The 27,500-nt window shown below is 48.7% G+C and overlaps 3 protein-coding genes and 1 long non-coding RNA gene across 4 annotated transcripts in view; all 4 read left to right on the plus strand.

The window, feature by feature from the left end:
• Window positions 1-7,630, plus strand: part of LOC132475773 (transmembrane protein 151B) — a 14,078-nt gene extending 6,448 nt beyond the window's left edge. The window contains exons 2-6 of the mRNA XM_060077078.1: window positions 854-1,201; window positions 1,299-1,433; window positions 1,680-1,819; window positions 5,728-5,767; window positions 6,364-7,630. Of these exons, the coding sequence (XP_059933061.1) occupies window positions 854-1,201; window positions 1,299-1,433; window positions 1,680-1,819; window positions 5,728-5,767; window positions 6,364-7,587 (1,887 nt within the window). The 3' untranslated portion in view covers window positions 7,588-7,630. The remainder of the gene's footprint in view (window positions 1-853; window positions 1,202-1,298; window positions 1,434-1,679; window positions 1,820-5,727; window positions 5,768-6,363) is intronic.
• A 6-nt stretch (window positions 7,631-7,636) lies between these two features.
• Window positions 7,637-11,554, plus strand: LOC132475776 (uncharacterized). Its single transcript, XR_009529986.1, has 2 exons — window positions 7,637-9,209; window positions 9,261-11,554. It is a non-coding gene; the product is annotated as an uncharacterized LOC132475776 (long non-coding RNA).
• Window positions 11,555-12,724: 1,170 nt separating this feature from the next.
• LOC132475774 (calcium/calmodulin-dependent protein kinase type II delta 1 chain-like) lies at window positions 12,725-13,753 on the plus strand. Its single transcript, XM_060077079.1, has 2 exons — window positions 12,725-12,981; window positions 13,598-13,753. The coding sequence occupies exons 1-2, from the start codon at window positions 12,920-12,922 to the stop codon at window positions 13,713-13,715; spliced, it is 180 nt and encodes a 59-aa protein (XP_059933062.1). The 5' UTR covers window positions 12,725-12,919; the 3' UTR covers window positions 13,716-13,753.
• A 3,959-nt stretch (window positions 13,754-17,712) lies between these two features.
• The window catches only part of LOC132445698 (sperm-associated antigen 17-like), a 26,099-nt gene continuing 16,311 nt past the window's right edge, over window positions 17,713-27,500 (plus strand). Inside the window, exons 1-7 of the mRNA XM_060035814.1 lie at window positions 17,713-17,993; window positions 20,513-22,512; window positions 23,590-23,730; window positions 24,104-24,163; window positions 24,835-24,963; window positions 25,183-25,348; window positions 27,407-27,500. The exon at window positions 27,407-27,500 is cut by the window's right edge and continues 71 nt beyond it. Of these exons, the coding sequence (XP_059891797.1) occupies window positions 22,417-22,512; window positions 23,590-23,730; window positions 24,104-24,163; window positions 24,835-24,963; window positions 25,183-25,348; window positions 27,407-27,500 (686 nt within the window). The 5' untranslated portion in view covers window positions 17,713-17,993; window positions 20,513-22,416. The remainder of the gene's footprint in view (window positions 17,994-20,512; window positions 22,513-23,589; window positions 23,731-24,103; window positions 24,164-24,834; window positions 24,964-25,182; window positions 25,349-27,406) is intronic.

Raw genomic sequence — 27,500 nt, forward strand, 5'->3', positions numbered from 1 at the left:
TTGGTGGTGTTGGTGGTGCTGGTGAAGGTGAAGGGTGAGGTGTTGGTAGAGATGGAGGTGATGGTGGTGGAGATGTTGGTGGAGGTGGAGATGTTGGTGGAGGTGTAGGTGGAGGTGGAGATGTTGGTGGAGGTGTTGGTGGTGGTGTTGGTGAAGGTGAAGGTTGAGGTGTTGGTAGAGATGGAGGTGATGGTGGTGGAGATGTTGGTGGAGGTGGAGATGTTGGTGGAGGTGTAGGTGGAGGTGGAGATGTTGGTGGAGGTGTTGGTGGTGGTGTTGGTGAAGGTGAAGGTTGAGGTGTTGGTAGAGATGGAGGTGATGGTGGTGGAGATGTTGGTGCAGGTGCTGGTGGTGCTGGTGGTGGAGGTGTTGGTGGTGGTGGAGGTGCTGGTGGTGGTGTTAGTGGTGGTGTTGGTGGTGGTGCTGGTGGTGGAGGTGCTGGTGGTGCTGGTGGTGGAGGTGTTGGTGGTGGTGGTGGTGTTGGTGGTGGTGGTGTTGGTGGTGGTGGTGGTGCTGGTGGTGGAGGTGTTGGTGGAGGTGGTGTTGGTGCTGGTGGTGGAGGTGGAGGTGCTGGTGGTGGTGTTGGTGGTGTTGGTGGAGGTGTTGGTGTTGGTGGAGGTGGTGGTGGTGATGGTGGTGGTGGTGGTGGTGGTGGTGGTGGAGGTGGTGGTGGTGCTGGTGGTGGAGGTGTTGGTGGAGGTGGTGGTGGTGGTGGTGGTGGAGGTGGTGGTGGTGGTGGTGGTGGTGGTGGTGGTGGAGGTGTTGGTGGTGGTGGTGTTGGTGGAGGTGTTGGTGGTGGTGTTGTGCAGGTGTTGGTGAGGGTACTGCTGACAGTCTCTGCCCTCCCCTGCAGCAGCGCCCCCTGCAGGCCTCTCTGGCCTCGTCGCTGTGCCGCGAGTCCCACTGGAAGTGTCTGCTGCTCAGCCTGCTGATGCTGGCCTGCTTCGGGGCGCTGGCCTGGTGCGCTCTGAGCCGCGTGCCGGTGCTGGGCTCCGCCGCCGTGCGGCCCGTCGCGGCGGCGCTGGACGACGGCGCCACGTCCGCCGCCTACTACAACGACGTGCTGCGTCTGGAGAGCCCATGCTCCAGCGGCTACGTGTACATCCCGCTGGCCTTCCTGGCCATGCTCTACGTGGTCTACCTGGTGGAGTGCTGGCACTGCTTCTCCAAGACCGCCATGCTGGCCCACGCCGAGTTCCAGGTGAGCCACATCTGGAGCTGAGGCCAGCGCTCCGTTAGGAGCGCGCTGACGGGTGGCGCGATCCCAACGTGAACCGTGACGTAGGCTCCTCCCACAGGAAGTGTACGAGCGGGTCCAGAGGCTGCAGCAGGCCACGCCCTGCATCTGGTGGAAGGCCATCAGCTACCACTACGTCCGCCGCACCCGGCAGGTGACGCGCTACCGCAACGGGGACGCCTACACCACCACCCAGGTGGGTCTACGTCATACACCACCCTCCGTCATACACCACTGCACCACCACCCAGGTGGGTCTACGTCATACACCACCCTCCGTCACACCCAACACCACCCTCCGTCATACACCACTACACCACCACCCAGGTGAGGACTCCGTCATACCCCATCCTCCGTCACACACCACTGCACCACCACCCAGGTGAGGACTCCGTCAGACACCACCCTCCCGTGCCCCGCTGACGGCCTCCTTGTTGTGGCAGGTGTACCACGAGCGAGTCAACACCCACGCCTCCAGCTCCGAGTTCGACTACGCCCGCTACGGCGTGAAGGACGTGTCCAAGGAGCTGCTGGACCTGCCGCTGCACCCGGCCGTCCGACTGCGCTTCACAAAGTGCTTCAGGTCAGCGTAGGGCCACGCCCACCTTACAGTCCACATCCACTGTACTGACCATCTCATAGGTCACGCCCACCTCACGGGCCACGCCCACCTCAAGGGCCACGCCCAGGGTTCGAATTACGGGGGGGTTTGGGGCGGTCTGACCCCCTCGAATGGGATTTGGACCCCCCCAAAGGGACTGAAACGACAGTTTGGGGGGTACTGAAATACTTTATATATTATGAAAATTAGGTGTTTGGTTATGTACTATTTCTCAATCTGTGCTCATCGTGCAAAGAAATAATCAAATATCATACGATTTCAAACACCCCATCAGTGGACTGAACCATTTCTGCGCCTTCAGAATCTTTTGGCTTTTGTTTATTTGACATCACTCGACTATTGCTCCATTACGAAATGTGATATAATGTACGTCCTTTATTTCAGTGAGGGGAGTAAGCAAATAGCTTTCAACGACAGGGGGGGGCATTACGTCCATGCGTAACATGTTCTGCAATCGTCCCTGTAATATAGCCTTGATGGTCACTGTTGGTGTTGGTCCGAAGTAGGCCCGTGAGGTATTGATATTGTAATGTCAGTGGGTTTTTTCAGTGTTCACTTGTTGTCAGTCAAGTCAGAGCCTGCTGCCCGCATTCAGCGTGCCTCTGCCCCAACCTGCAGGTCACGGGAACGAGCAATCGCGAAAACTCTCCCATAATCCTTTCTTGATTAAGTTGGTGTTGTTTGTTGTTTCCCCAAGACATCTGTTAGCATGTGTTTCTTTCTTCAGAATTAGCTACCTAGCATAGGCATTTTATACAATTTGAGAAGAATGCAGGCTACACACGGTAAGTGTGTAATGATGTAGGTATGAATATAGAGGCAGGGCTCAGTGGAACCGCTGACCCCCCCAAGCTGGTGGGGTCATCGAAAACTGGCCACGCCCACTTCGTGGGTCACCCCTGGACATTAGAAACAGGAATTGATTTAAATTGACAATAATGATATTATTATTAATAATAGCGGTATTACAAACAATAATACTAAATATAACTAATGATAATAATCATGTTTCTCATCATAATAATAATGATAACTAATGATAATAATCATGTTTCTGAGCATAATAATGATATTATTAAATATTGGTGTATAATACATTTAATTTAGAGGCGCCTTTCAAGGCACCCAAGGTCACCTTACAGAGCATAAAGTTATCATAAATCGTTTAAAAACAAGACATTGTGGAAAAATAATAATAATAAATAAATAAATAATAATAAAATATTATTATTTATTTATTTTATTTTATAAGAAAATAAATAAAAAATAAATAAATAATGATAATATTGATGTTTCCGATCATAATATTATTATTAATAAGAATGATAACTAATGATAATAGTGATGTTCCTGATCATAATTGATGATATTATTAATAATTATGATAACTAATGATAATAATCACGTTTCTCGTCATAATAATGATAACTAATGATAATAGTGATGTTTCTGATCATAATGATGATATTATTATCAATAATAATGATAACTAATGATAATAATCATGTTTCTGATTATAATAATGATTATTTTTTTTATAAATAATGATAACTAATGATAATATTGATGTTTCCGATCATAATATTATTAATAAGAATGATAACTAATGATAATAGTGATGTTTCTGATCATAATTGATGAAATTATTAATAATAATAACGATAACTAATGATAATAATCATGTTTCTGATCATAATGACATGACTAGTAATAATAATGATAACTAATGATAATATTGATTGATCATAATGATAAGACTAATAATAATGATAACTAATGATAATAATCATGTTTCTGATCATGCTGATATTACAAGTAATAATAATGATGACTAATGATAATATTGATCTTTCTGATCACAATAATGAAATTATTATTAATAATAATGATAACTAATGATAATAATCATGTTTCTAATTATAATAATGATATGACTAGTAATAATAAGGATAATATTGATTGATCATAATGATATTACTAGTAATAATAATGATAATATTGATTGATCATAATGATATTACTAGTAATAATAATGATAATTAATGATAATATTGATTGATCATAATGATATTACTAGTAATAATAATGATAACTAATGATAATATTGATTGATCATGATGATATTACTAGTAATAATAATGATAATATTGATTGATCATAATGATATGACTAGTCATAATAATGATAATATTGATAATATTGATTGATCATAATGATATTACTAGTAATAATAATGATAACTAATGATAATATTAATCTTTCTGATCATAATAATGATATGACTAGTAATAATAATGATAACTAATGATAATAATCATGTTTCTAATTATAATAATGATATGACTAGTAATAATAATGATAACTAATGATAATATTGATTGATCATAATGATATGACTAGTAATAATAATGATAACTAATGATAATAATCATGTTTCTGATCATAATGATATTACTAGTAATAATAATGATGACTAATGATAATATTGATCTTTCTGATCATAATGATGATATTATTATTAACAATAATGATAACTAATGATAATAATCATGTTTCTAATTATAATAATGATATGACTATAATAATAATGATAACTCATGAGAATATTGATTGATCATAATGATATGACTAGTAATAATAATGATAATATTGATTGATCATAATGATATCACTAGTAATAATAATGATAATATTGATTGATCATAATGATATTACTAGTAATAATAATGATAACTTATGATAATATTGATTGATCATAATGATATTACTAGTAATAATAATGATAACTAATGATAATATTGATTGATCATAATGATATTACTAGTAATAATAATGATAATATTGATTGATCATAATGATATGACTAGTCATAATAATGATAATATTGATTGATCATAATGATATTACTAGTAATAATAATGATAATATTGATTGATCATAATGATATTACCAGTAATAATAATGAAAATATTGATTGATCATAGTGATATTACTAGTAATAATAATGCTAATATTGATTGATCATAATGATATGACTAGTAATAATAATGATAATATTGATAATATTGATTGATCATAATGATATTACTAGTAATAATAATGATAATATTGATTGATCATAATGATATTACTAGTAATAATAATGATAACTAATGATAATAATCATGTTTCTGATCATAATGGTATTACTAGTAATAATAATGATAACTAATGATAATATTGATTGATCATAATGATATTACTAGTAATAATAATGATAACTAATGATAATATTGATTGATCATAATGACATTACTAGTAATAATAATGATAATATTGATTGATCATAATGAAATTACTAGTAATAATAATGATAATATTGATTGATCATAATGATATTACTAGTAATAATAATGATAACTAATGATAATATTGATTGATCATAATGATATTACTAGTAATAATAATGATAATATTGATTGATCATAATGACATTACTAGTAATAATAATGATAATATTGATTGATCATAATGACATTACTAGTAATAATAATGATAGTATTGATTGATCATAATGATATTACTAGTAATAATAATGATAATATTGATTGATCATAATGACATTAGTAATAATAATGATAATATTGATTGATCATAATGATATTTCTAGTAATAATAATGATAATATTGATTGATCATAATGATATTACTAGTAATAATAATGATAATATTGATTGATCATAATGACATTAGTAATAATAATGATAATATTGATTGATCATAATGATATTTCTAGTAATAATAATGATAATATTGATTGATCATAATGATATTACTAGTAATAATAATGATAATATTGATTGATCATAATGACGATATTCCTTCCTCAGCTTCTCCAGCGCTCGAGCTGAGGCTGCCTACCTGACCCAGGTAAGCCCCGCCCCCCGCCCCGACACACCCACTAGGAGGGGCTCCTGCCCCACCTGGCAGCCCAGGTTCACCTCCCATTGGCCAGGGACTGCTGAGGCGTGCTAACCCTAACCCTGATAACCCCATCACCGCCCTCTAACCCCTCACCTGACGTAGTACCATCTCCCGGCCAGCTGATAACCCCATCGCAACCCGCTAACCCCTCACCTGACGTAGTAACACCACCCGGCCAGGTGATAACCCTAACCCTAACCCCATCAAAACCCCATCACAACCCTCTAACCCCTTCACCTGACGTAGTTACACCAGCCGGCCAGGTGATAATCCCATCACAACCCTCTAACTCCTTCACCTGACGTACTAACATCACCCGGCCAGGTGATAACCCCACAACAACCCTCTAACCCCATCACCTGACGTAGTAACTCCACCCGGCCAGGTGATAACCCCATCACAACCCTCTCACCCCATCACCTGACGTAGTACCACCACCCGGCCAGGTGCTATCCTCGTTAGCCCCTTCTGGTCACATGATATCCTGCCACATTATGAGGCTGTTGTTGTGCGGTTCTCTCTCCTCTCTCTCTCTCGCCCAGCGCGCCCGCTTCTTCGGGGAGAACGAGGGTCTGGACGACTACATGGAGGCCCGGGAGGGAATGCACCTGAAGAACGTGGACTTCCGGGAGCACATCCTGGCGTTCCCGGACCCCACGCGGCCCCCCTGGTACTCCCGGCACCGCGTGTTCTGGCTGGCCTCGGCGCTGCTGCTCTCCTGGCCCCTGAGGGTGGTGTCGGAGTACCGCACGGCCTACGTCCACTACCACGTGGAGAAGCTGTTCGGCGAGAACGAGGAGAGCGGGGCGGGGGGGGCGGGCGGGGCCGGAGGGGGGGCCGACGGGCCCTCGGAGAACGGCGCGGCGCGAGGCGGGGCGGGCCTGGCGGGGGCCAGCTACAGGGCCATCTCGCGGGTCAACACGGTGGACATGACGGAGCTGGAGTGGCACATCCGCTGCAACCAGCAGATGGTCCCCAGCTACTCGGAGGCGCTGCTCATGGACCTGGACACGGGCGGGGGGGGCCCCACCGCCACCACCACGCCCGTCTCCGGGCCCCCGGGCGCCCCGGGGCTCCAGGGGCCCGCCCCCCCGCTGGCCCTGCCCGCCGTCTTCAACTCGGCCTACCTCCTGCAGAGCTGCCCGCGCTGCCGGCGCACCTCGTCCAGCTCCAGCCTGCCGTCCCGGCTGCGGGCGCCCAGCGGCACCACTGCGCTGCTCAACGCCACCGTGGCCGGCATGCGGGCGGCGGGGGGGCGGGGGGCCGGGCCGGCGCCGCCCGGGGGGGGGCCCCGGCTGGTGCTGAGCCGCAGCGGCTTCTCGCTGGGCCGGCTGGCGGTGGGACGGCCCGCCAGCCTCTTCCACTCCCGCAGCATGGGGGGGGGGCTGGCCGGGAGGGGGGAGGACGGAGGAGGGGGGGGAGGAGGGGGCAGCGGGGGAGGGGGCAGCGGGGGAGGGGGCAGCGGGGGGAGCGGGGGAGGGGGAGGGGGGTTCCTGGGGCTGGGGTCCCGGCAGGACGACGAGGAGAGCCGGGGGGTGCTGGAGGGGGAGGAGCAGGCGGAGGAGGAGAGGGAGGGGGGGGAGGAGGACAGGGGCAGAGGAGAGGGCGGGCCGGGCGAGAGGCAGGGGGGGGAGGAGGAGGAGGGGGGCAGCGAGGCCAGGGAGGCGGGGGAGAGGGAGAGACCCCCCTCCTACCAGGACGCCTTCTTCTTCCCCGTGCTCATCGTCCACGGAGAGGAGAGCTGCCACGGGGGGGACCGCATGTGACCAAAGAGGGGGCTCAGCACAGTGCTGGACCCACCGGGGGGGGGGGGGGGGGGTGACCCACCGGGGTGGGGGGCTCCGGTCCACACAGGGGGGGGGCGTCAGGCCGGCCCGTCATGAAGGAACACAAGAAGATACAGAGAGAGAGAAGAGAGAACAGGATGGCCCTAATGCACCACGCCCACAAGGGCTCTGGACCCACTGGGACCCACTGGGTCCTACTTGGACGCGACCCACTGGGACCCACTGGGAGGGTCCCACTGGGACCCACTGGAACCCACTGGGTCCTACTGGGACCCACTGGGACCCACTGGGACCCACTGGGTCCTACTGGGACGCGACTTACTGGGACCCACTGGGAGGCGGTTGGGGGGGGCAGAAGAGCTGTATTTGGTCAGAGGTCAACACGGTTCCAGGACACCCCGGGTCCCAGAGCAGACCTGAAGGGACTTCCTAATCATTTGAAATGCGATCTTCCTCGGCCAGACCCTCTGGAGCCGGGAGGAGGCCCGGGACCGCCATAGGACCCTCAGGGCAGGAGAGAGGGGTTTCCTGGGGTCTGACTCGACAGGTTGGGCTCCTAGAGGGTCCCCAGACCACGGCCCATCAGCTCTGGCTCTTTTTTACACATTATTCTGCGATGTCTGCTCCTCCTGCTCCAGCTCCTGCTCTTCCTCCACCCTCCTACCTCTCTGCTCCACCCCCTCACGCTGGGACACGCCCACTCCACTACTAAGTATATGCAAACAAAATAAGGACTGTGTGTCATGATATATATTATTACACTCTCACTGGCGTAGTGCTGCATGTATGGACCAGACCCATGTACTAGCCCAGCTCGCCCGCACTGGGAGGAAGAAAACACTGCGTCTCTGTGCTTTGTTTACTGTTTCCATGACAACTAGCCATATTAGCTCCTAGCTCAACGTGTCGCTAGTCACATTAGCTCCTTAGCTCCTAGCTTCACATCATAGCATTAATTCTTACTGATGAGCAGCAGAAACCAACGTGGCAGTTTGACTCGTGACTGTTGAGTCCATCGTTCATACTCTCCTCACTGGGAGCACTGGGATGAGCCGAACCAGCGCAGAGACCAGCGCCCTGCGGTCGTTAGGGCAGTATGAAGGGAGAGCTCTGCGGCAGCAGGGAGCCTGCTAGCTCCCTAACCCTAACCCTAACCTCTAGCCCAACACGCTTGATACGCAATGCACACTCAAAAAGTATTCGAACAAATATAGAGTCACTAATTCAATATCTTCTGAGCACAAAAAAGACAGTTCATGACGTGGACGTTCATTCAGAGCTCCAGCCCGGTCTCCTGGTCACCTGACTGCACGTCCACAGCAGACAGCCGGGCTCAGAGAACAGGAAAGGAACTGGGAGCCCAGCCGTGGCCGTCTGGTCGTACTGCTCCTCCCAGGACCCCACAGCCACTGAACCCATTGAGGGACGCCAGGGTCCAGGGCCCTAGGTCCAGGGCCCTAACCCAGGGCCCTGGGCTAGGGGCGAAGAGAAGCCTGCTGTGAGCCAGTAGAGCAGGAGAGACGGGAGGGGAGGAGATGAAGGTCAGCCTAGAGACTAGCTGCTCAGTCGGGACGGTCGTTTCTCCTGGTCCGGGTAGAGAGGTGGGGGGTTGTCTCTCTGAAGGTGATGTGGTACCTGGTCTGGGTAGAGAGGTGGGGGGTTGTCTCTCTGAAGGTGAACCTGGTCTGGGTAGAGAGGTGGGGGGTTGTCTCTCTGAAGGTGAACCTGGTCTGGGTAGAGGGGTGGGGGGTTGTCTCTCTGAAGGTGATGTGGTACCTGGTCTGGGTAGAGAGGTGGGGGGTTGTCTCTCTGAAGGTGATGTGGTACCTGGTCTGGGTAGAGAGGTGGGGGGTTGTCTCTCTGAAGGTGATGTGGTACCTGGTCTGGGTAGAGAGGTGGGGGGTTGTCTCTCTGAAGGTGATGTGGTACCTGGTACACAACTCACTGGACCTGCTCAGCTCCCAATCTTTCCCTTTTGGACAATCACGGTTTCAAAAGCTCTTGTTGGTTTGAAAAAGACCTTCAAAAAGGCAAACACACCCTCCTACGCACAGACATTTGTTTTTGTTTCATACTTCCAGAGACTGTGTTGATAATTACAAAGGACTTCCATTTAATGATTGCAATGTCATTTGTGTTTTTTTAAGTAGTTACTTTTTTAGGTGAATATGTTTTTCTAATTCAAGCCTTTCTTTGCTGGTGAGGTACACGTTGTACATCAAAACAGTGATCACTAGGTGCAGTGATGTACATTCTGTCTGCTTCAGTCTTGTTTTTATTGGGGTTGGATTGTGTGGAAACCATTAACTGATTGTTGAATCTTTTTTTACCATATCAGCCTCATAGATAACACCGCTCTGTGCCACACACGCACACGCACACACACACACACACACACACACACACACACACACACACAGACCTGCATATGTGTATGTACACACACACACACGTATCTCTAACTACATACATGCACAGTTTGTGTGCATGCTCAGCTGTAGAGACACAAAAGCTCCATTCATGAGACGCTTTGAATAATCCAACGCTTGAAACCACTGCCGCCGCCCACATACACAAGACCCCAGAGGACACGCCCCTCACACACTAGTATGACATCACAGGACACGCCCCTCACACACTAGTATGACATCACAGGACACGCCCCTCACACACTAATATGACATCACAGGACACGCCCCTCACACACTAGTATGACATCACAGGACACGCCCCTCACACACTAGTATGACATCACAGGACACGCCCCTCACACACCAATATGACATCACAGGACATATCCCTGAGACACTAGTATGACATCACAAGACACGCCCCTCACACACTAATATGACATCACAGGACACGCCCCTGACACACTAGTATGACATCACAGGACACGCCCCTGACACACTAGTATGACATCACAGGACACGCTTCTCACACACTAGTATGCAAGCAGGAGTACAGTACCATGTACAGCTGGACCATATACAGAGTGGACCATGTACATAGTGGACCATGTACAGAGTGGACCATGTAGAGAGGACCATGTACCGCGTTCCCATGGGGGGTGCATTCATGTTTACGCTCTGTGTTGCTCTCAGGAGAAACGCTGCCTCCACATGTCACATGTCATACTTCTGTCACAACATATCATGCTACTTGCCTCTCACGTATGCTATGACGCCATCCCTCTCTTAAACACTGTACCTTCTCCCCCCATGCCAAAGCGAGTCATTTGAGGAGAGTCTATAGCCACATTTCGACATGGCGAACGCACACAGCTACACAGGTGAGCAGGTGGAGGCTTCCATTTTGCCGATGCAAATATGTTGAAAGAAAGATAATCAACTAAATGTGAAAAAGGCTGGATTTACTCAGGAAACAAAAGGAATCTCATCTCATTCCCCTGTGATCCAAACTGGACCGGTTGTTGCTATGACACATGAAACGAGACGACACAACTTTTGGCTTTGTCTTCTTTCATTTGAGCATGAACGCGTTGTTCGAACCTCCCGCCATTGAGGAGGTAGCGGCCACCAGGTGGCAGCAAAGTCTCCTCATCAATAAAGAAACTGCAGCATTAAGAGAACATTTCAGTTGTAGCAAGAATACACTTTCTTCCTCCTTCCCCCAACTAAATGTGTGTTATCAAAGCAATATGGCCACCGATATATCCCACCTCTGCACTGTTGGAGCTTAGCGCTAGGCACTTACTTTGTATTGCGTTAAAAAGCCAATGTCAAGAAAAGAATCTCGCCAGTTTGTCGTATGAGTTTTGAATGTTTCAAGACTCCATGTTCTGTTATGGCTTTACATAATCTCTAGAGCGTTAACGATGATAAGCGATAAACCTTGATTAAATGTAGCTTTTGTTATATTTCTTTTTCGAAAGGCGGCTATAAAATGACAATGAACTATATCAATAAAATGTGTAAAAATATGATATCTTGAAAACAGTGTTTCCTTATAGTCCAAAGGATTTGTCCGTCATTACAACGCATCGAGAACACAGCAAGTGTTTCATGTCTGTCAACATGACACCACCAACATCACAGGAATATTTTTCTATTATGGCACAAGATTGTGGTTCACTGTAAAAATACATTGTGTTCATCAGTTCAGTTCTCCGCTGCATTTAGATTCTTTCATGGGCTGACTCCACTCGGATCACGACTACAGCTCAGCTGTGAAGATCTGCGCTCAGTTCGGGTTCACTGGATGAAAGGACTCCTGGTTCTCGTGCTTGTGCTGAAGAACAAGCTAAATGCAGCTGGATGGCTTCAGAACCATGAATACATGAATTGTCCAAACAATGTAGTTGCTATGTGTAGATGTAGAACAATGGGCGAGGAAGGCTCCCCTGACGACCACATGTGTTCACAACATCCTCCAGAGACCAGGATGGGTTAGGGTCAGGGTCAGGGTCAGGGCTATGGTAAACCCTAACCCTGACCCTAACCCATCAGGAGACCGGGAGGTTGAACTGGACTGGGTCCACGAGGCTCACTGTGTCACCAGGGTGGTGACTATGAGGCTTCATGCTTTCACCAGAGGTCATGGCTGTAATCCCAATGATGGCTGTCAGGTTGAATGATGATGGCTCAGATGATTGTCATGTCCATGACATTAGTCAATAAATAAAAAATGCATTGATATAGAGACTTATTATTTGTGTGTGTGTGTGTGTGTGTGTGTGTGTGTGTGTGTGTGTGTGTGTGCGTGTCTGTGTGTCTGTGTGTCTGTCTGTGTGTGCTCAGAGCGATGTGGAGGTCAGGCCGCAAGGGGGCGGAGTAACACAACAGATGAGAGAAGAACAATTTGAATTTATATTTGGCTTCGGACACAAATATAAATTGACAGCAATCAGTATAAATCGGACAGCAAACAGTATAAAACAGACAGCAAACAGTTTAAAACAGACAAACAGCGTACAACAGAATAAAACAGACATTTATTCTACAGAGGAAAACGTCTGTAAAGTTTTATTTTTGATCAGACCTATGGGACATGAAATTGACTATTTCTGAGTGTGAATCCACAAGCGGCCGCATGAAGGCGCCGCGGGGCATCTTATGCGCAACCAGGAAGCGCTGTGCGTCGGTGGGATGTGTCTCACCTCAGCCAGTGTCATCAGCCAGCCATTGAAGAGCAGTCCTCACAGACGTCCTGCAGACCAGTCACACAGGAGTGCCAAGAAGGCGGATTTCACTTAGAAGGAAGAAAAGTCTCTAACGGCATTGAACCGTCGGCTCAGAGTCATCAGTGTTGAGTTTGGGTCTAGAACCCAAATCACTGCTGCGTCCTCCCGATGGCTGCTCCGACCTGCACCCGGTTCACCGACGAGCACCAGCTGTACGAAGAGCTTGGGAAGTAAGTTATGTTATGTTATGTTATGTTATGTAATGTTTTGTTTTCATGTTATTATGTTGTAGTCCTTCTACTTTCACTAAGTCCCATCAGGACTAAACAATTACGCACATTAAGAGTGCGCTCTGACGCCTGAAAACGATTCCCACCCTGTTTACCTGGTTACCTGGCGGTTCTTGGCGGTCCAGACTCGTATGAAGTCAGTGTTTCCTCTTCGAGGGCTGCTCATATTAACGTTCTGCCTTCCACTCATAACAAAGTCCTCACTGTGATCTCTTTTGTGAACAAGCGTATAAGAAAAGCAGTCAGAGACGTGTGTGGGGGTCTGCTATCACAAGCATCTTAGTGAGTAAAGAGTTGTCCCTGTATACAGCGTGTCACTCTGTCTACAATTCCTCCAGAGAGGGTTTGTAAACTGAGTGTACAAGCAGCTGCTTCCTCTTCTGAGTAAACAAAGAGCACGACGGCTCTGAGATAAGAGCGGAATGAACCAACAGACCGCTGCCCTCTGCCCGCACTGCTGCCTGGAGACATGTGGGACCCAAGGAAGGGCCTGAGCCCTGCAGGGGCTAGGATCACACTGACGGAACGTCTCATTTTCTCTGATTTGAACCCACAGGGGGGCCTTCTCAGTGGTCAGGCGCTGCATGAAGATCTCCAGCGGGCAGGAGTACGCCGCAAAGATCATCAACACCAAGAAGCTGTCTGCCAGGGGTACGTATCGCTGTGACGCATGAGGGGGAGCCAGCCGCTATCCTGCAGCCAGCGCTGTCTAGAAGCTCTGCCTCTTGAAGCCAGACGTTGCTGCCTGGGTCATCACTATTGTGAGTCCCGTCTGTCACTTCCTCTCCAGCCTGTCCTCTTAGAACCAGGGTTTAGCAACCTTCCTAGGAGGCAGTTGTTTCCTAGGAACGTTAGTGCATCACAGGATGTTTCCTGATGAAAGCTCCACCAGGGTTCCAGCCATTGTTCTGACTAGTTTGGCAGCAACAGCTTTTAGAGGTAAAGGGAAAGGCCGAAGATCGATGATCGATTTCGTGATCGTGTCATCTGATCTGAGGCCGCATGTTTTGGACACTCGGGTAAAGAGAGGGGCGGAACCGTCAACCGACCACCATCTGGTTGTGAGTTGGATCAGGGAATGGGGGAAATTTCCGGATAGACCTGGTAAGCCCAAACGAGTAGTGCGGGTGAACTGGGAACGTCTGGAGGAGGCCCCCGTCCTAGGTATCTTCAACTCACACCTCCGGCGGAGCTTTTCTGGCATTCCTGTGGAGGTTGGGGGCATTGAGCCGGAGTGGGCGGTGTTCCAAGCCTCCATTGCTGAAGCTGCGGTGGCTAGCTGTGGCCTCAGGGTCTTAGGCTCCTCAAGGGGCGGTAACCCTCGGACACCGTGGTGGACTACGGTGGTCAGGGAAGCCGTCCGACTGAAGAAGGAGGCCTTCCGGGATATGATATCCTGGAGGACTCCTGACTCGGTTGCAGGGTACCGACAGGCTCGAAGGGCTGCAGCGGCTGCCGTGTCGGAGGCTAAGCAGCGGGTGTGGGAGAAGTTCGGAGAGGCCATGGAGAAGGACTTTCGGTCGGCACCAAAGTGTTTCTGGAAGACTATCCGGCACCTCAGGAGGGGGAAACGGGGAACCATCCAAGCTGTGTACAGTAAGGATGGGACTCTGTTGACCTCAACTGAGGAGGTCGTCGGACGTTGGAAGGAACACTTTGAGGAACTCCTGAATCCGAATAACACGCCCTCTATGTTGGAGGCAGAGCTCGAGGTTGATGGTGTTTCGTCGTCAATTTCCCTGGTGGAGGTCACTGAGGTAGTCAAACATCTCCGCAGTGGCAAAGCCCCAGGGATTGATGAGATCCAGCCAGAAATGCTAAAGGCTCTGGGTGTTGAGGGGCTGTCATGGTTGACACGCCTATTCAACATCGCGTGGGAGTCGGGTACAGTGCCAAAGGAGTGGCAAACCGAGGTGGTGGTTCCCCTGTTCAAAAAGGGGGACCAGAGAGTGTGTGCCAATTACCGGGGTATCACACTTCTCAGCCTCCCTGGTAAAGTCTACTCCAAGGTGCTGGAAAGGAGGGTTCGGCCGATCGTCGAACCTCAGATTGAAGAGGAACAATGCGGTTTTCGCCCCGGACGTGGAACTACGGACCAGCTCTTCACTCTCGCAAGGATCCTGGAGGGGGCCTGGGAGTATGCCCATCCGGTCTACATGTGTTTTGTGGATCTGGAGAAGGCGTATGACCGGGTCCCCCGGGAGAAACTGTGGGAGGTGCTGCGGGAGTATGGGGTAAGGGGGTCTATCCTCAGGGCCATCCAATCTTTGTACTCCCAAAGCGAGAGCTGTGTTCGTGTTCTCGGCAGCCAGTCAGTTTCGTTCTCAGTGGGTGCTTGTCTCCGCCAGGGCTGCGCCTTGTCACCAATCCTGTTTGTGATATACATGGACAGGATATCGAGGCGTAGTCATGGTGGGGAGGGGTTGCAGTTCGGTGGTCTGAGGATCTCGTCACTGCTTTTTGCAGATGATGTGGTCCTCATTGGATCATCGGCCTGTGACCTTCAGCACTCACTCGATCGGCTGGCGGCCAAGTGTGAATCGGCTGGGATGAGGATCAGCACTGCTAAATCTGAGGCCATGACTCTTAGCAGGAAACCGGTGGATTGCTTACTCCGGGTAGGAAATGAGTCCTTAGCCCAAGTGAAGGAGTTCAAGTACCTCGGGGTCTTGTTCGCGAGTGAGGGTACTATGGAGCGTGAGATTGGCCGGAGAATCGGAGCAGCGGGGGCGGTATTGCGTTCGCTTTACCGCACCGTTGTAACGAAAAGAGAGCTGAGCCGCAAGGCAAAGCTCTCGATCTACCGGTCGATCTTCGTTCCTATCCTCACCTATGGTCATGAGGGCTGGGTGATGACCGAAAGGACGAGATCGCGGGTACAAGCGGCCGAGAGGAGTTTTCTCAGAAGGGTGGCTGGCGTCTCCCTTAGGGATAGGGTGAGAAGCTCAGCCATCCGTGAGGAACTCGGATTAGAGCCGCTGCTCCTTTACTTAGAAAGGAGTCAGCTGAGGTGGTTCGGGCATCTGGTAAGGATGCCCACTGGGAGCCTTCCTTGGGAGGTGTTTCAGGCACGTCCAGTGGGGAGGAGACCTCGGGGAAGACCCAGGACTAGGTGGAGAGATTATATCTCAACACTGGCCTGGGAACGCCTCGGGATCCCCCCGTCAGAGCTGGTCAATGTGGCCCGGGAAAGGGAAGTCTGGGGCCCCCTGCTTGAGCTGCTCCCCCCGCGACCCGACCCCGGATAAGCGGATGACGATGAGGATGAGGGAAATGCTTAAAAAAATATGTCCATGGCTGAACATGCTCCTCACAGAATCATTCAAATACTTGACATTGGGAAGGTAAATAATAATAATGATACATTTTATTTGTAGAGCACTTCACATTGGGTAAAGGGGGGTTTCATAAATATTTGGCCTGCTAAGCCCTTTGAGACTGTAATGGTGATTAAGGGCTATATAAATAAAAATGAATTTAATTTAATTCAAAAATCTCAAAGTGCTAAGGTAGCCTGGCTCACACAATGATACACCGGTCACAGATCGATTATGCTGGATCTATGCTCGCATGTATAAAGAACGGAGACATGGAGGAAGGAGTGTGACTCCCCAGGGAGACCAGCAGTAGAACCTCTGGTCTCATCATGGAGACAAGGGGGAAGGAAGGGAGAACATCTGGTGTCCCTCAGGCTGCTATTGGAAGACCGCTGATTTACGAGCTTCTGGGAGGATCAGCTTTTGAGTGTAAGGTAAATGTTAACTCAAGAAATCAAATGTATAGGTAACAAAGCTACTAGTGGCCTTGTTAGTTACATGCCCTTGTTACAAACATGATGATAATGTCACTCCTACACCGGGATAAGGAAGGGGGCCGTTGGTGTGTTGAAGGAAAAGCGGCTGTAAAGGATGTTCACATGTTGAACCCGGCTCAACGGCAAAACTTGCTTACTAAATTACTTACTTTACAAATGGAATAGTAATTATTCTAAAAGTTGTACTCCCAGATCAAATCACAATGAAATGCTAAAATCCTGCGAATCCCATATGGCCTCAAACATCCCGCGGTGTGAGTGGCAGGAGTGATGGGTCTATATCTGTGTCTACTCTCTAGAGTGAAGGCTCTGGTATATCTGTGTCTACTCTCTAGACTCTAGAGCAAAGGCTCTGGTATATCTGGGTCAACTCTCTAAAACGAAGGCTCTGGTATATCTGTGTCTACTCTCTAGAGTGAAGGCTCTGGTATATCTGTGTCAACTCTCTAGAGTGAAGGCTCTGGTACATCTGTGTCAACTCTCTAGAGCGAAGGCTCTGGTACATCTGTGTCTACTCTCTAGAGCGAAGGCTCTGGTACATCTGTGTCAACTCTCTAGAGCGAAGGCTCTGGTATATCTGTGTCAACTCTCTAGAGTGAAGGCTCTGGTATATCTATGTTGACTCTCTAAAACGAAGGCTCTGGTATATCTGTGTCAACTCTCTAGAGCGAAGGCTCTGGTATATCTGTGTCTACTCTCTAGAGCGAAGGCTCTGGTATATCTGTGTCTACTCTCTAGAGCGAAGGCTCTGGTATATCTGTGTCTACTCTCCTGAGTGAAGGCTCTGGTATATCTATGTCTACTCTCTAGAGCGAAGGCTCTAGTATATCTGTGTCTACTCTCTAGAGCGAAGGCTCTGGTATATCTGTGTCCACTCTCTGGAGCGAAGGCTCTGGTGGGTACTTTTCTTTCTTCTCCTAGGTTTTGAAGATGTTTAAATGATGGTAGAGTGTTCCTGTAGCCCTGATCCCCAACGGCCTCTGAATGGTTGTGTGGTCTGTTGTTCCGCGTCCTCTGAGCCAGGCAGCGGCCCCTAGAAGTCCCCTGGTGAGGACAACCCTGGACCGCCGGGCCCTCCAGGGCTCCGACCCCAAGCAGCTGGGGGTCCTGAGAGCCTCCCTCAGCCAGGCCATACAAGGTGGGTCTCATCACCCCCTGCTGGAGCACTCTGCTGCATGTTCAGGTGTTACACTCACCTTCTGCTGGAGCACTCTGCTGCATGTTCAGGTGTTACACTCACTGCTGGAGCACTCTGCTGCATGTTCAGGTGTTACACTCACTGCTGGAGCACTCTGCTGCATGTTCATGTGTTACACTCACCTTCTGCTGGAGCACTCTGCTACATGTTCAGGTGTAACAATACTAAAATGTATCAAGATCACCCTTTCCACCACCAGGGGTGGCAGAAAAGCCAACTCCAGTGTTTGATAAGAAGGTCGAGCAGCTCCCCCAGTGGACTGAACCAACTGGTTTGCTGATCGGTCCATCCTACCTGGAGGATTTCACCAGAGTTATAAACATCATCAACACATCAACCTCTAGTTTAAACGTCCCACGGTTAAATAGTGACATAAAGCGAAAGGACTCTTTCCTGTAGGAAACACCTGGGGTCTCATTTATAACCGCTGCGTACGAACAAAACGGGGCTGAAAGTGGCGTACCTGACTTTCCACGGCAAGGTTGTGATCTATAAAACTAACTTGACGGTAGAATGTGCGCAGCCCTAAGCAAACTCTGACCCATGCGTACGCATGGTTTGGAGGAAAAGGAGAATTGGCGACACAGACGGTGTGGTGGTGAACTGAAGTCAGACTGAAGAAATGTAGAGTGAGAACAACGATTATGTTTTATCATCGCCCTTCATAAATTTAATTTCAACCCGTATTATGCGTTGAATCTATGTAATCAGAATAATTTTGGTCAACTGCGTTATTTCTCAGTTATAACTCCAGAAACATCTCCTTAGAATCTAATGAAAATTCAAAATGAAAAATCTCTATATTTAATCCCGTCACTCCATACTGTCCACTGACGGCGCGACTGCATGGAATAAAGCATCTGTCCAACATGTGTCAATAACATAATATTTTTATGTGACACTGTATAAACATAATCAAATGTCAATTAAATCCCAAGTGTGGAAAACCAAGCCACACTCCTCATCACAACCGTTATATTATTGTCCGTTCCTCTTGATGCTTTTCATGACAAATCAGGCATTAAAAAGGGGTTATGTTCAAGAACATTTCACGTGGGTGATTACAAACTGATTATCCAAGGTGTTCTCGTCAGTCTTATTACCGTAACCCTATAACTACAGTGGTGAGCCCCGTGCGTCATGCTGCACCATGGCACTTCTGGAGGACCATGCAATTGTCAGGATTCGGAGGGAGAGGGTCTTCAGGGACCATAACGATTTATTGGTACATAAAAATATGTACCTTTATGTCAGACCACTTATTTTTTAATCCTGGGACTGTGCGCTCCGTGCCACTGACAGAGTTCACTGCTGCAATAACATGTTGCTACTCACTCTGCTTTTTGTTGTTAGTGATCCCAATCCTGTGACCGCCGAACAAAACGGAGGTTGAAGTGTCTCCACTTCAACCTCCGTGAAATTTCGCTTTTTTGCTTTTCTCAGTCCTTCAGCCATTGTTTCCGACAAGAAATAATGCTTGCATCTGAGTCTGTTTTATATGCAGATCGCATTCAAGAGGTCGTTTGCATTGACCATTTATGGTTAAAAAGGGGCGTGTACAGGGCGGCACGTGAAGCTGATTCAGCTGCGCACACTTGTAGGCACTCAGTGATTTATAAAGCAAAGATTGCTTAGAGGTGTGCGTACGCAGGGTTTTAAAAGTCTGAATATTTTTTGGCGCACGCAAAACTTGGCTTTTGGGCGTACGTACACTTTTAGTAAAGATCCCACGCACAGTTTTATAAATGAGACCCCTGAACATGTAGCAGAGTGCTCCAGCAGAAGGTGAGTGTAGGAGCAATATATTTTCAACATAATTGAATTGTTCTCCAATTCTTTATGCAGTTCTGGGAATATAACTTTAAAGCCATAAGTTAGTTTTCATTTGGAGTCAGGGTTTCATTAGGGTAATGTACGACATGCATGGCTTCTCTAACATGAGGCTATGAGGTTGGCTAAAACTGCTTTTACTACAGTTAGCAACAATGAATAGATATTATTTGATCTGTTATGGTAAAGATAATGCTTCTTTGACCACTTCATCAACTGGGGTTCTGGGGGGCTTTGAGACGTTTTTACTTAGTCAAGGAATCCTCTCCTTGTATTTCACCATTGTTGTTTATGGTGTATTTGTAGTGCATTGATTGAAGTGTTAAAAACAGAGGTGTCCAGTTATTGAAAATGAATGCACACCCTTGGAATGCATTGGCCAACCAGAATCAAGTATTTAACACTGCTGTAGTAAAGTTTTCTATAAAGCATTTGATCTTTCTCTAACAACCATTTGCTTTGTTTCTATATTCTTTGATGGTATTGTCACTTCAGAGGACTCTAAAGGTCTGAAGCAGCTCAGCTAGCTGAAGGGAGGGCTGGGACTCAGCGTCTCCAGGGGACTGGGGGCGGCTCCTCGACAGACCACGGTCAGCCCTCTGAACTAACGCTCAGTGTTGTTTCTGCAGATCTGAACTCGGAGCTGGTGGGTCTCCTCCAGACCAGAGACCAACTGAGGACCGAGCAAGATGCCATGCTGGTCGAGGTCCAGGACCTCACCTCTCTATGACCTCACCTCTCTATGACCACACCCCTATGACCTCACCTCTCTATGACCTCACCTCTATGACCTCACCTCTCTATGACCACACCCCTATGACCTCACCTCTCTATGACCTCACCCCTATGACCTCACCTCTCTATGACCACACCCCTATGACCTCACCCCTATGACCTCACCTCTCTATGACCACACCCCTATGACCTCACCTCTCTATGACCTCACCTCTCTATGACCACACCCCTATGACCTCACCTCTCTATGACCACACCCCTATGACCTCACCTCTCTATGACCACACCCCTATGACCTCACCTCTCTATGACCTCACCCCTATGACCTCACCTCTCTATGACCACACCCCTATGACCTCACCTCTCTATGACCACACCCCTATGACCTCACCTCTCTATGACCTCACCCCTCTATGACCTCCCTTCTGTGTCTCACTTCTCTATGACATCACTTCTCTATGACCTCACTTCTGTATGACCTTTCTTCTCTATGACCTTACTCCTCTATGACGTTCTTTGACATCACTTCTTTATGACCTCGCTTCTCTCAGGCCTCACCTCTCTATGATCTCACTTCTCCATGACCCTCTTTGATGACCTCATATGCTATTAGTAGCACGAATCGTCGCTCCTTGGATAGACCAATGAAGACTCCGATAGGATCTTCAGCTCCTTGGATGGACCAATAAAGACTCCGATAGGATCTTCAGCTCCTTGGATTGACCAATGAAGACTCCGATATGATCTTCAGCTCCTTGGATTGACCAATAAAGACTCACATATGATCTTCCGCTTCTTGGATTGACCTATGAAGACCCAGATATTATCTTCAGCTCCTTGGATTGACCAATGAGCACTGCCAAAGCTGTCATCAGTGTCTTGCTATTTTTGCATGTTTTCTTTTTAAGAATGTGTGGAACTGTTTAACCCTTGTGTTAAGCTCCTTGACCATATATTTGTTACTTTTTTTTATTCCTAAAAAGCATTAAGATCTCCATTTCAAGCTGCCTATTAAGGATGTGTATTTTTAACATTTAAAATGTTTTTTAAGACTGACCAGTTCAAATAATTAGTTTTTTCTAAAAAAACACACTTACCAAAAAAGTATACAGTTTTCAAACGAATGGATCACCTGCCGCTAATGTAACGTATATCTTTGTAAAATCTGACTTAATTTTTCCTGTGAAAATATTACATTTAGATTTTCCTCCCAGCTGTAAGATGATTTGATGCTAGTGGTTCATCATTGGGTGCTATTACAGGGCGAGGGAGTTACCCCACATGTTGGTGGATGAACTAACCTTACCAAAGGAAACAACGTAAGCCAACAATTCTATTCATGGGTCGCTGTAGTATGCAATAGGTGAAGAATGGGAGAATGTTACTGATACTTCTGTCGATCCATCATGCTCGACACAACGGTAAAGAAATAATAAAGTCTAATGGAATCCAACTTGCTCTATCTTTAGATTATTATTAATTAAATACCACTAGTTGTTGTTTATTTCCTAGCTAATACTAAAACCTCCTCTAGTTTTACATTATTACCAGGTGACGATGAGGTAAGGTAAGGGGTCCTCAGAACAGCCGGAAGTCACGGCGTTCTTCCAACAGTTGTTGCCATAACGACGTCGCCTAGAGACGTTGTTAGGTAACCCGGACGACGCGCTGTCGTAAGGACCGTTCACTAAAACCAGAGGTTAAAGTTAAATACGCTGTCAAAGTAGCGTCATTAATTACTAACATAATTTGTATAGGCAACGTCATTCTAGGCGTTATATTGTAGCCCGTTGAACAGATGCCTCCTAAGAGAGGTCGCAGCGGCCAGACGATGGCGGCGGCGGCGACGAACCCAGGCTGGGAGGACGGGTTGAGGACTGCGCCGTTTGAGGAGGTATGTGTTCAGAACCCCTTCTGCATCACCAACCCCCGTTTAGGTTATCTGTTCAGAACCCCTTCTGCATAACTAACCCCCGTTTAGGTTATCTGTTCAGGATCCCTTCTGCCTCACTAACCCCCGTTGAGGTCATGTGTTCAGAACCCCCTCTGCATCACTATCCCCGTTGAGGTTATGTGTTCAGAACCCCTTCTGCTCTTCTTACCCCCATACGCTAATCAAGCTTGTCAGTTCTAGACAGAACCGGATCATTCTGCCCTCTGGTGGCTGAATGCAGAGTTAGACAGTACAGAGACAGGTCATTAAGGAGCAGGTAGGGGTTAGACAGTACAGAGACAGGTCATTAAGGAGCAGGTAGGGGTTAGGCAGTACAGAGACAGGTCATTAAGGAGCAGGTAGGGGTTAGACAGTACAGAGACAGGTCATTAAGGGGCAGGTAGGGGTTAGACAGTACAGAGACAGGTCATTAAGGAGCAGGTAGGGGTTAGACAGTACAGAGACAGGTCACTAAGGAGCAGGTAGGGGTTAGACAGTACAGAGACAGGTCATTAAGGAGCAGGTAGGGGATAGACAGTACAGAGACAGGTCATTAAGGGGCAGGTAGGGGTTAGACAGTACAGAGACAGGTCATTAAGGAGCAGGTAGGGGTTAGACAGTACAGAGACAGGTCACTAAGGAGCAGGTAGGGGTTAGACAGTACAGAGACAGGTAATTAAGGAGCAGGTAGGGGATAGACAGTACAGAGACAGGTCATTAAGGGGCAGGTAGGGGATACACAGTACAGAGACAGGTAGGGGATAGACAGTACAGAGACAGGTCATTAAGGAGCAGGTAGGGGTTAGACAGTACAGAGACAGGTCGTTAAGGAGCAGGTAGGGGTTAGACAGTACAGAGACAGGTCATTAAGGGGCAGGTAGGGGTTAGACCGTACAGAGACAGGTCATTAAGGAGCAGACCATGAGGGGTCATCTTCCTCTCGGTTGAGTACAGGTTCAGCTGCAGACCGGGGGGGGGGGCAGACGTCCCCTCCTCCAGCCCTGATTCAGCGTGATGATGCTCAGTCTGTGTCTCCAGGGTTCATGGAGGGCCTGTGTGTCCCTGGTGGTTGGGGGAGCCCCAGCAGAAGAGGAGCTGATGGGGGCTCTACAGCTGGCCGTGCAGCAGCCCCAACGCAGGCTCTTCACCCTGTTGAGTCGGGCGGCTGTCGAGTCCACGGTAGGACCCGTCGGTGACGGCCTGGAAGGGGTCGTCATGCTCTGCTCTGTAACAGGGTACTGCTCCATATGGTCTGCCAGAGAGACCCCCGAGAAGGAGGTCTGGCCGGGTCGCCGAGGATTGAGTTCCTCAAATCGGACCAATGGAGTCATTCAGTTCGGTTGAAGCAGGACTCACTATATTATTATAGTCCAGTATTCAATAAGCCACTATATGAAACAAGCGTATGGAAATCTGAAGTCTTTTACTTTGTCATTGTCTACTCTCCGTGTTCAGTTAAAATGATTAAGATGATTTATGTTTCTTTTGGTGGAATATATTTGAATTGAAGAAAGAAACACAAAGCATTCCTTGTTCTGCACTCTTGCTTCAGATCCATGACCTGGGAAACCCCAAAGCCAAGAGGCCCAAAGACCTCCCCATGTTCTACGAGGTAGGATGGTCCCTAGGCACCAGTTAGGGGTCATATGGAGGTAGGATGGTCCCTAGGCACCAGTTATGGGTCATATGGAGGTACGATGGTCCCTAGGGACCAGTTAGGGGTCATATGGAGGTAGTAGGTACGATGGTCCTTAGGTACCAGTTAGGGGTCATATGGTATGTTCTCCGAGGTAGGATGGTCCCTAGGCACCAGTTAGGGGTCACATGGAGGTACGATGGTCCTTAGGTACCAGTTAGGGGTTAGGGGTATGTTCTCCGAGGTAGGATGGTCCCTAGGCACCAGTTAGGGGTCACATGGAGGTACGATGGTCCTTAGGTACCAGTTGGGGGTCATATGGTATGTTCTCCGAGGTACGATGGTCCCTAGGTACCAGTTAGGGGTCACATGGAGGTACGATGGTCCTTAGGTACCAGTTAGGGGTCATATGGTATGTTCTCCGAGGTACGATGGTCCCTAGGTACCAGTTAGGGGTCATAGAGCTAAGGACCACCACCGTCCTAGTAGGCACGGTGGTGAATGAGTGGTCCTGAGCTCTGCCCTAAGCACATGAGATCCCCTCTCAGTTAGCTGCAGGTTAGCTACTATATACGGTATCACCTCCATACGGAGGTTAGAGACCAGGCCCTGGTAGACCCATCAGAGGCTGGTTTCTACACCTTCAGGTGACGGAGACAGCCAAGCTGCTGCTGGATGCAGGTGAGGACGTTCCCTGTGAGCTGATGGCCTTCGTCCTCAAGTTCCAAATGCTGCAGGTCAAAGCTAGCGACGAGCACCGGAGGGCTGGCCGGCAGGTGAGACAAACCAAGCGCACCCATCTGCCCTGCAGCCGTTCAGGCTGGTGGGGACTGAGGGGTCCATGGGTTGGATTGGAGAGTCATCACTAAACATGTTCTTTATAGTTATAAGGAGGACTATCGTACGGTATGAAGGATATTCTTGTTGCATCTCCCTGGATGAGCCGGCTCTCCAGCCGCTCTCAGAGTGGAGTTGAGCTGTTCTTTGTCCCTGAGGGCTCTGAGGATACGGCCCAGAGCAAGGCCGCCCCCGCCTCAGCCCCCAAGCGCAAGCCCCCGGAGAACAAGGCCCAGAAGGGCGTGGCGCCGGAGGCCCCGGGCCCCGAGAAGCAGACCCAGCTGAAGAGGAGGGGGGAGGTCGTCCAGACCGTCCAGTACATCGGTCAGTACCGCCATCTCGCCCCGCCGCACCGCAACCTGCCATAGCCTACCCGCCCCGCCGCCGACCTCATGGTCACTTAGTTCTGGAACCCAACTGTAGGTCTTCCTGTCGCAATTAACTCCGACTTCTTATTAAAAGTGAACCTAGTATTCTCTACACCTTGCGGCGTAGAGAAAACATCTGAATCAATGTCCTCCTCACTAGCGGCTACTAGGGGCTCTGATCCACGTTTCAACCGAGTCCGGAGCACAACCTCAGCCACACTCTGGGATGGTCAAAGACCAAATGTTGTATCAGTGTTCATGAGCTTCTACTGTCAGAGCAGTCATTTACTGTGTACTCTGGAGTACTCTGAGAGGCTGAGAGTAACTACTGTGTGTACTCTGGAGTACTCTGAGGAGATGAGAGTAACTACTGTAAACCAGTGTGTACTCTGGAGTACTCTGAGGAGCTGAGAGACTGAGAGTAACTACTGTAAACCAGTGTGTACTCTGGAGTACTCTGAGGAGCTGAGAGTAACTACTGTAAACCAGTGTGTACTCTGGAGTACTCTGAGGAGCTGAGAGGCTGAGAGTAACTACTGTAAACCAGTGTGTACTCTGGAGTACTCTGAGGAGCTGAGAGTAACTACTGTAAACCAGTGTGTACTCTGGAGTACTCTGAGGAGCTGAGAGGCTGAGAGTAACTACTGTAAACCAGTGTGTACTCTGGAGTACTCTGAGAGGCTGAGAGTAACTACTGTGTGTACTCTGGAGTACTCTGAGGAGCTGAGAGTAACTACTGTAAACCAGTGTGTACTCTGGAGTACTCTGAGGAGCTGAGAGGCTGAGAGTAACTACTGTAAACCAGTGTGTACTCTGGAGTACTCTGAGGAGCTGAGAGTAACTACTGTAAACCAGTGTGTACTCTGGAGTACTCTGAGAGGCTGAGAGTAACTACTGCAAACAAGTGTGTACTCTGGAGTACTCTGAGAGGCTGAGAGTCCCTCCTTTAACCCGGGGTGTACTCTGAGAGGCTGAGAGTCCCTCCTGTAACCCGGGGTGTACTCTGAGAGGCTGAGAGTCCCTCCTGTAACCCGGGGTGTACTCTGAGGAGCTGAGAGTCCCTCCTTTAACCCGGGGTGTACTCTGAGAGGCTGAGAGTCCCTCCTGTAACCCGGGGTGTACTCTGAGGAGCTGAGAGTCCCTCCTTTAACCCGGGGTGTACTCTGAGAGGCTGAGAGTCCCTCCTTTAACCCGGGGTGTACTCTGAGAGGCTGAGAGTAACTACTGTAAACCAGTGTGTACTCTGGAGTACTCTGAGAGGCTGAGAGTCCCTCCTGTAACCCGGGGTGTACTCTGAGAGGCTGAGAGTCCCTCCTGTAACCCGGGGTGTACTCTGAGAGGCTGAGAGTCCCTCCTGTAACCCGGGGTGTACTCTGAGAGGCTGAGAGTCCCTCCTGTAACCCGGGGTGTACTCTGAGAGCCTGAGAGTCCCTCCTGTAACCCGGGGTGTACTCTGAGAGGCTGAGAGTCCCTCCTGTAACCCGGGGTGTACTCTGAGAGGCTGAGAGTCCCTCCTGTAACCCGGGGTGTACTCTGAGAGGCTGAGAGTCCCTCCTGTAACCCGGGGTGTACTCTGAGAGGCTGAGAGTCCCTCCTGTAACCCGGAGTGTACTCTGAGAGGCTGAGAGTCCCTCCTGTAACCCGGGGTGTACTCTGAGAGGCTGAGAGTCCCTCCTGTAACCCGGGGTGTACTCTGAGAGGCTGAGAGTCCCTCCTGTAACCCGGGGTGTACTCTGAGAGGCTGAGAGTCCCTCCTGTAACCCGGGGTGTACTCTGAGAGGCTGAGAGTCCCTCCTGTAACCCGGGGTGTACTCTGAGAGGCTGAGAGTCCCTCCTGTAACCCGGGGTGTACTCTGAGAGGCTGAGAGTCCCTCCTGTAACCCGGGGTGTACTCTGAGAGGCTGAGAGTCCCTCCTGTAACCCGGGGTGTACTCTGAGAGGCTGAGAGTCCCTCCTGTAACCCGGGGTGTACTCTGAGAGGCTGAGAGTCCCTCCTGTAACCCGGGGTGTGTAGATGATGAGCCAGAGGACGGGCCCCAGCACTACATCCTGTTAACGGGCTTCCACCAGGCCCAGCTGCTGCCCGCCCTGGAGGCGCTGGGCGTGGC

The sequence above is a fragment of the Gadus macrocephalus genome, chromosome 17, assembly GCF_031168955.1.
Source record: "Gadus macrocephalus chromosome 17, ASM3116895v1".
Classification (NCBI taxonomy): domain Eukaryota; kingdom Metazoa; phylum Chordata; class Actinopteri; order Gadiformes; family Gadidae; genus Gadus; species Gadus macrocephalus.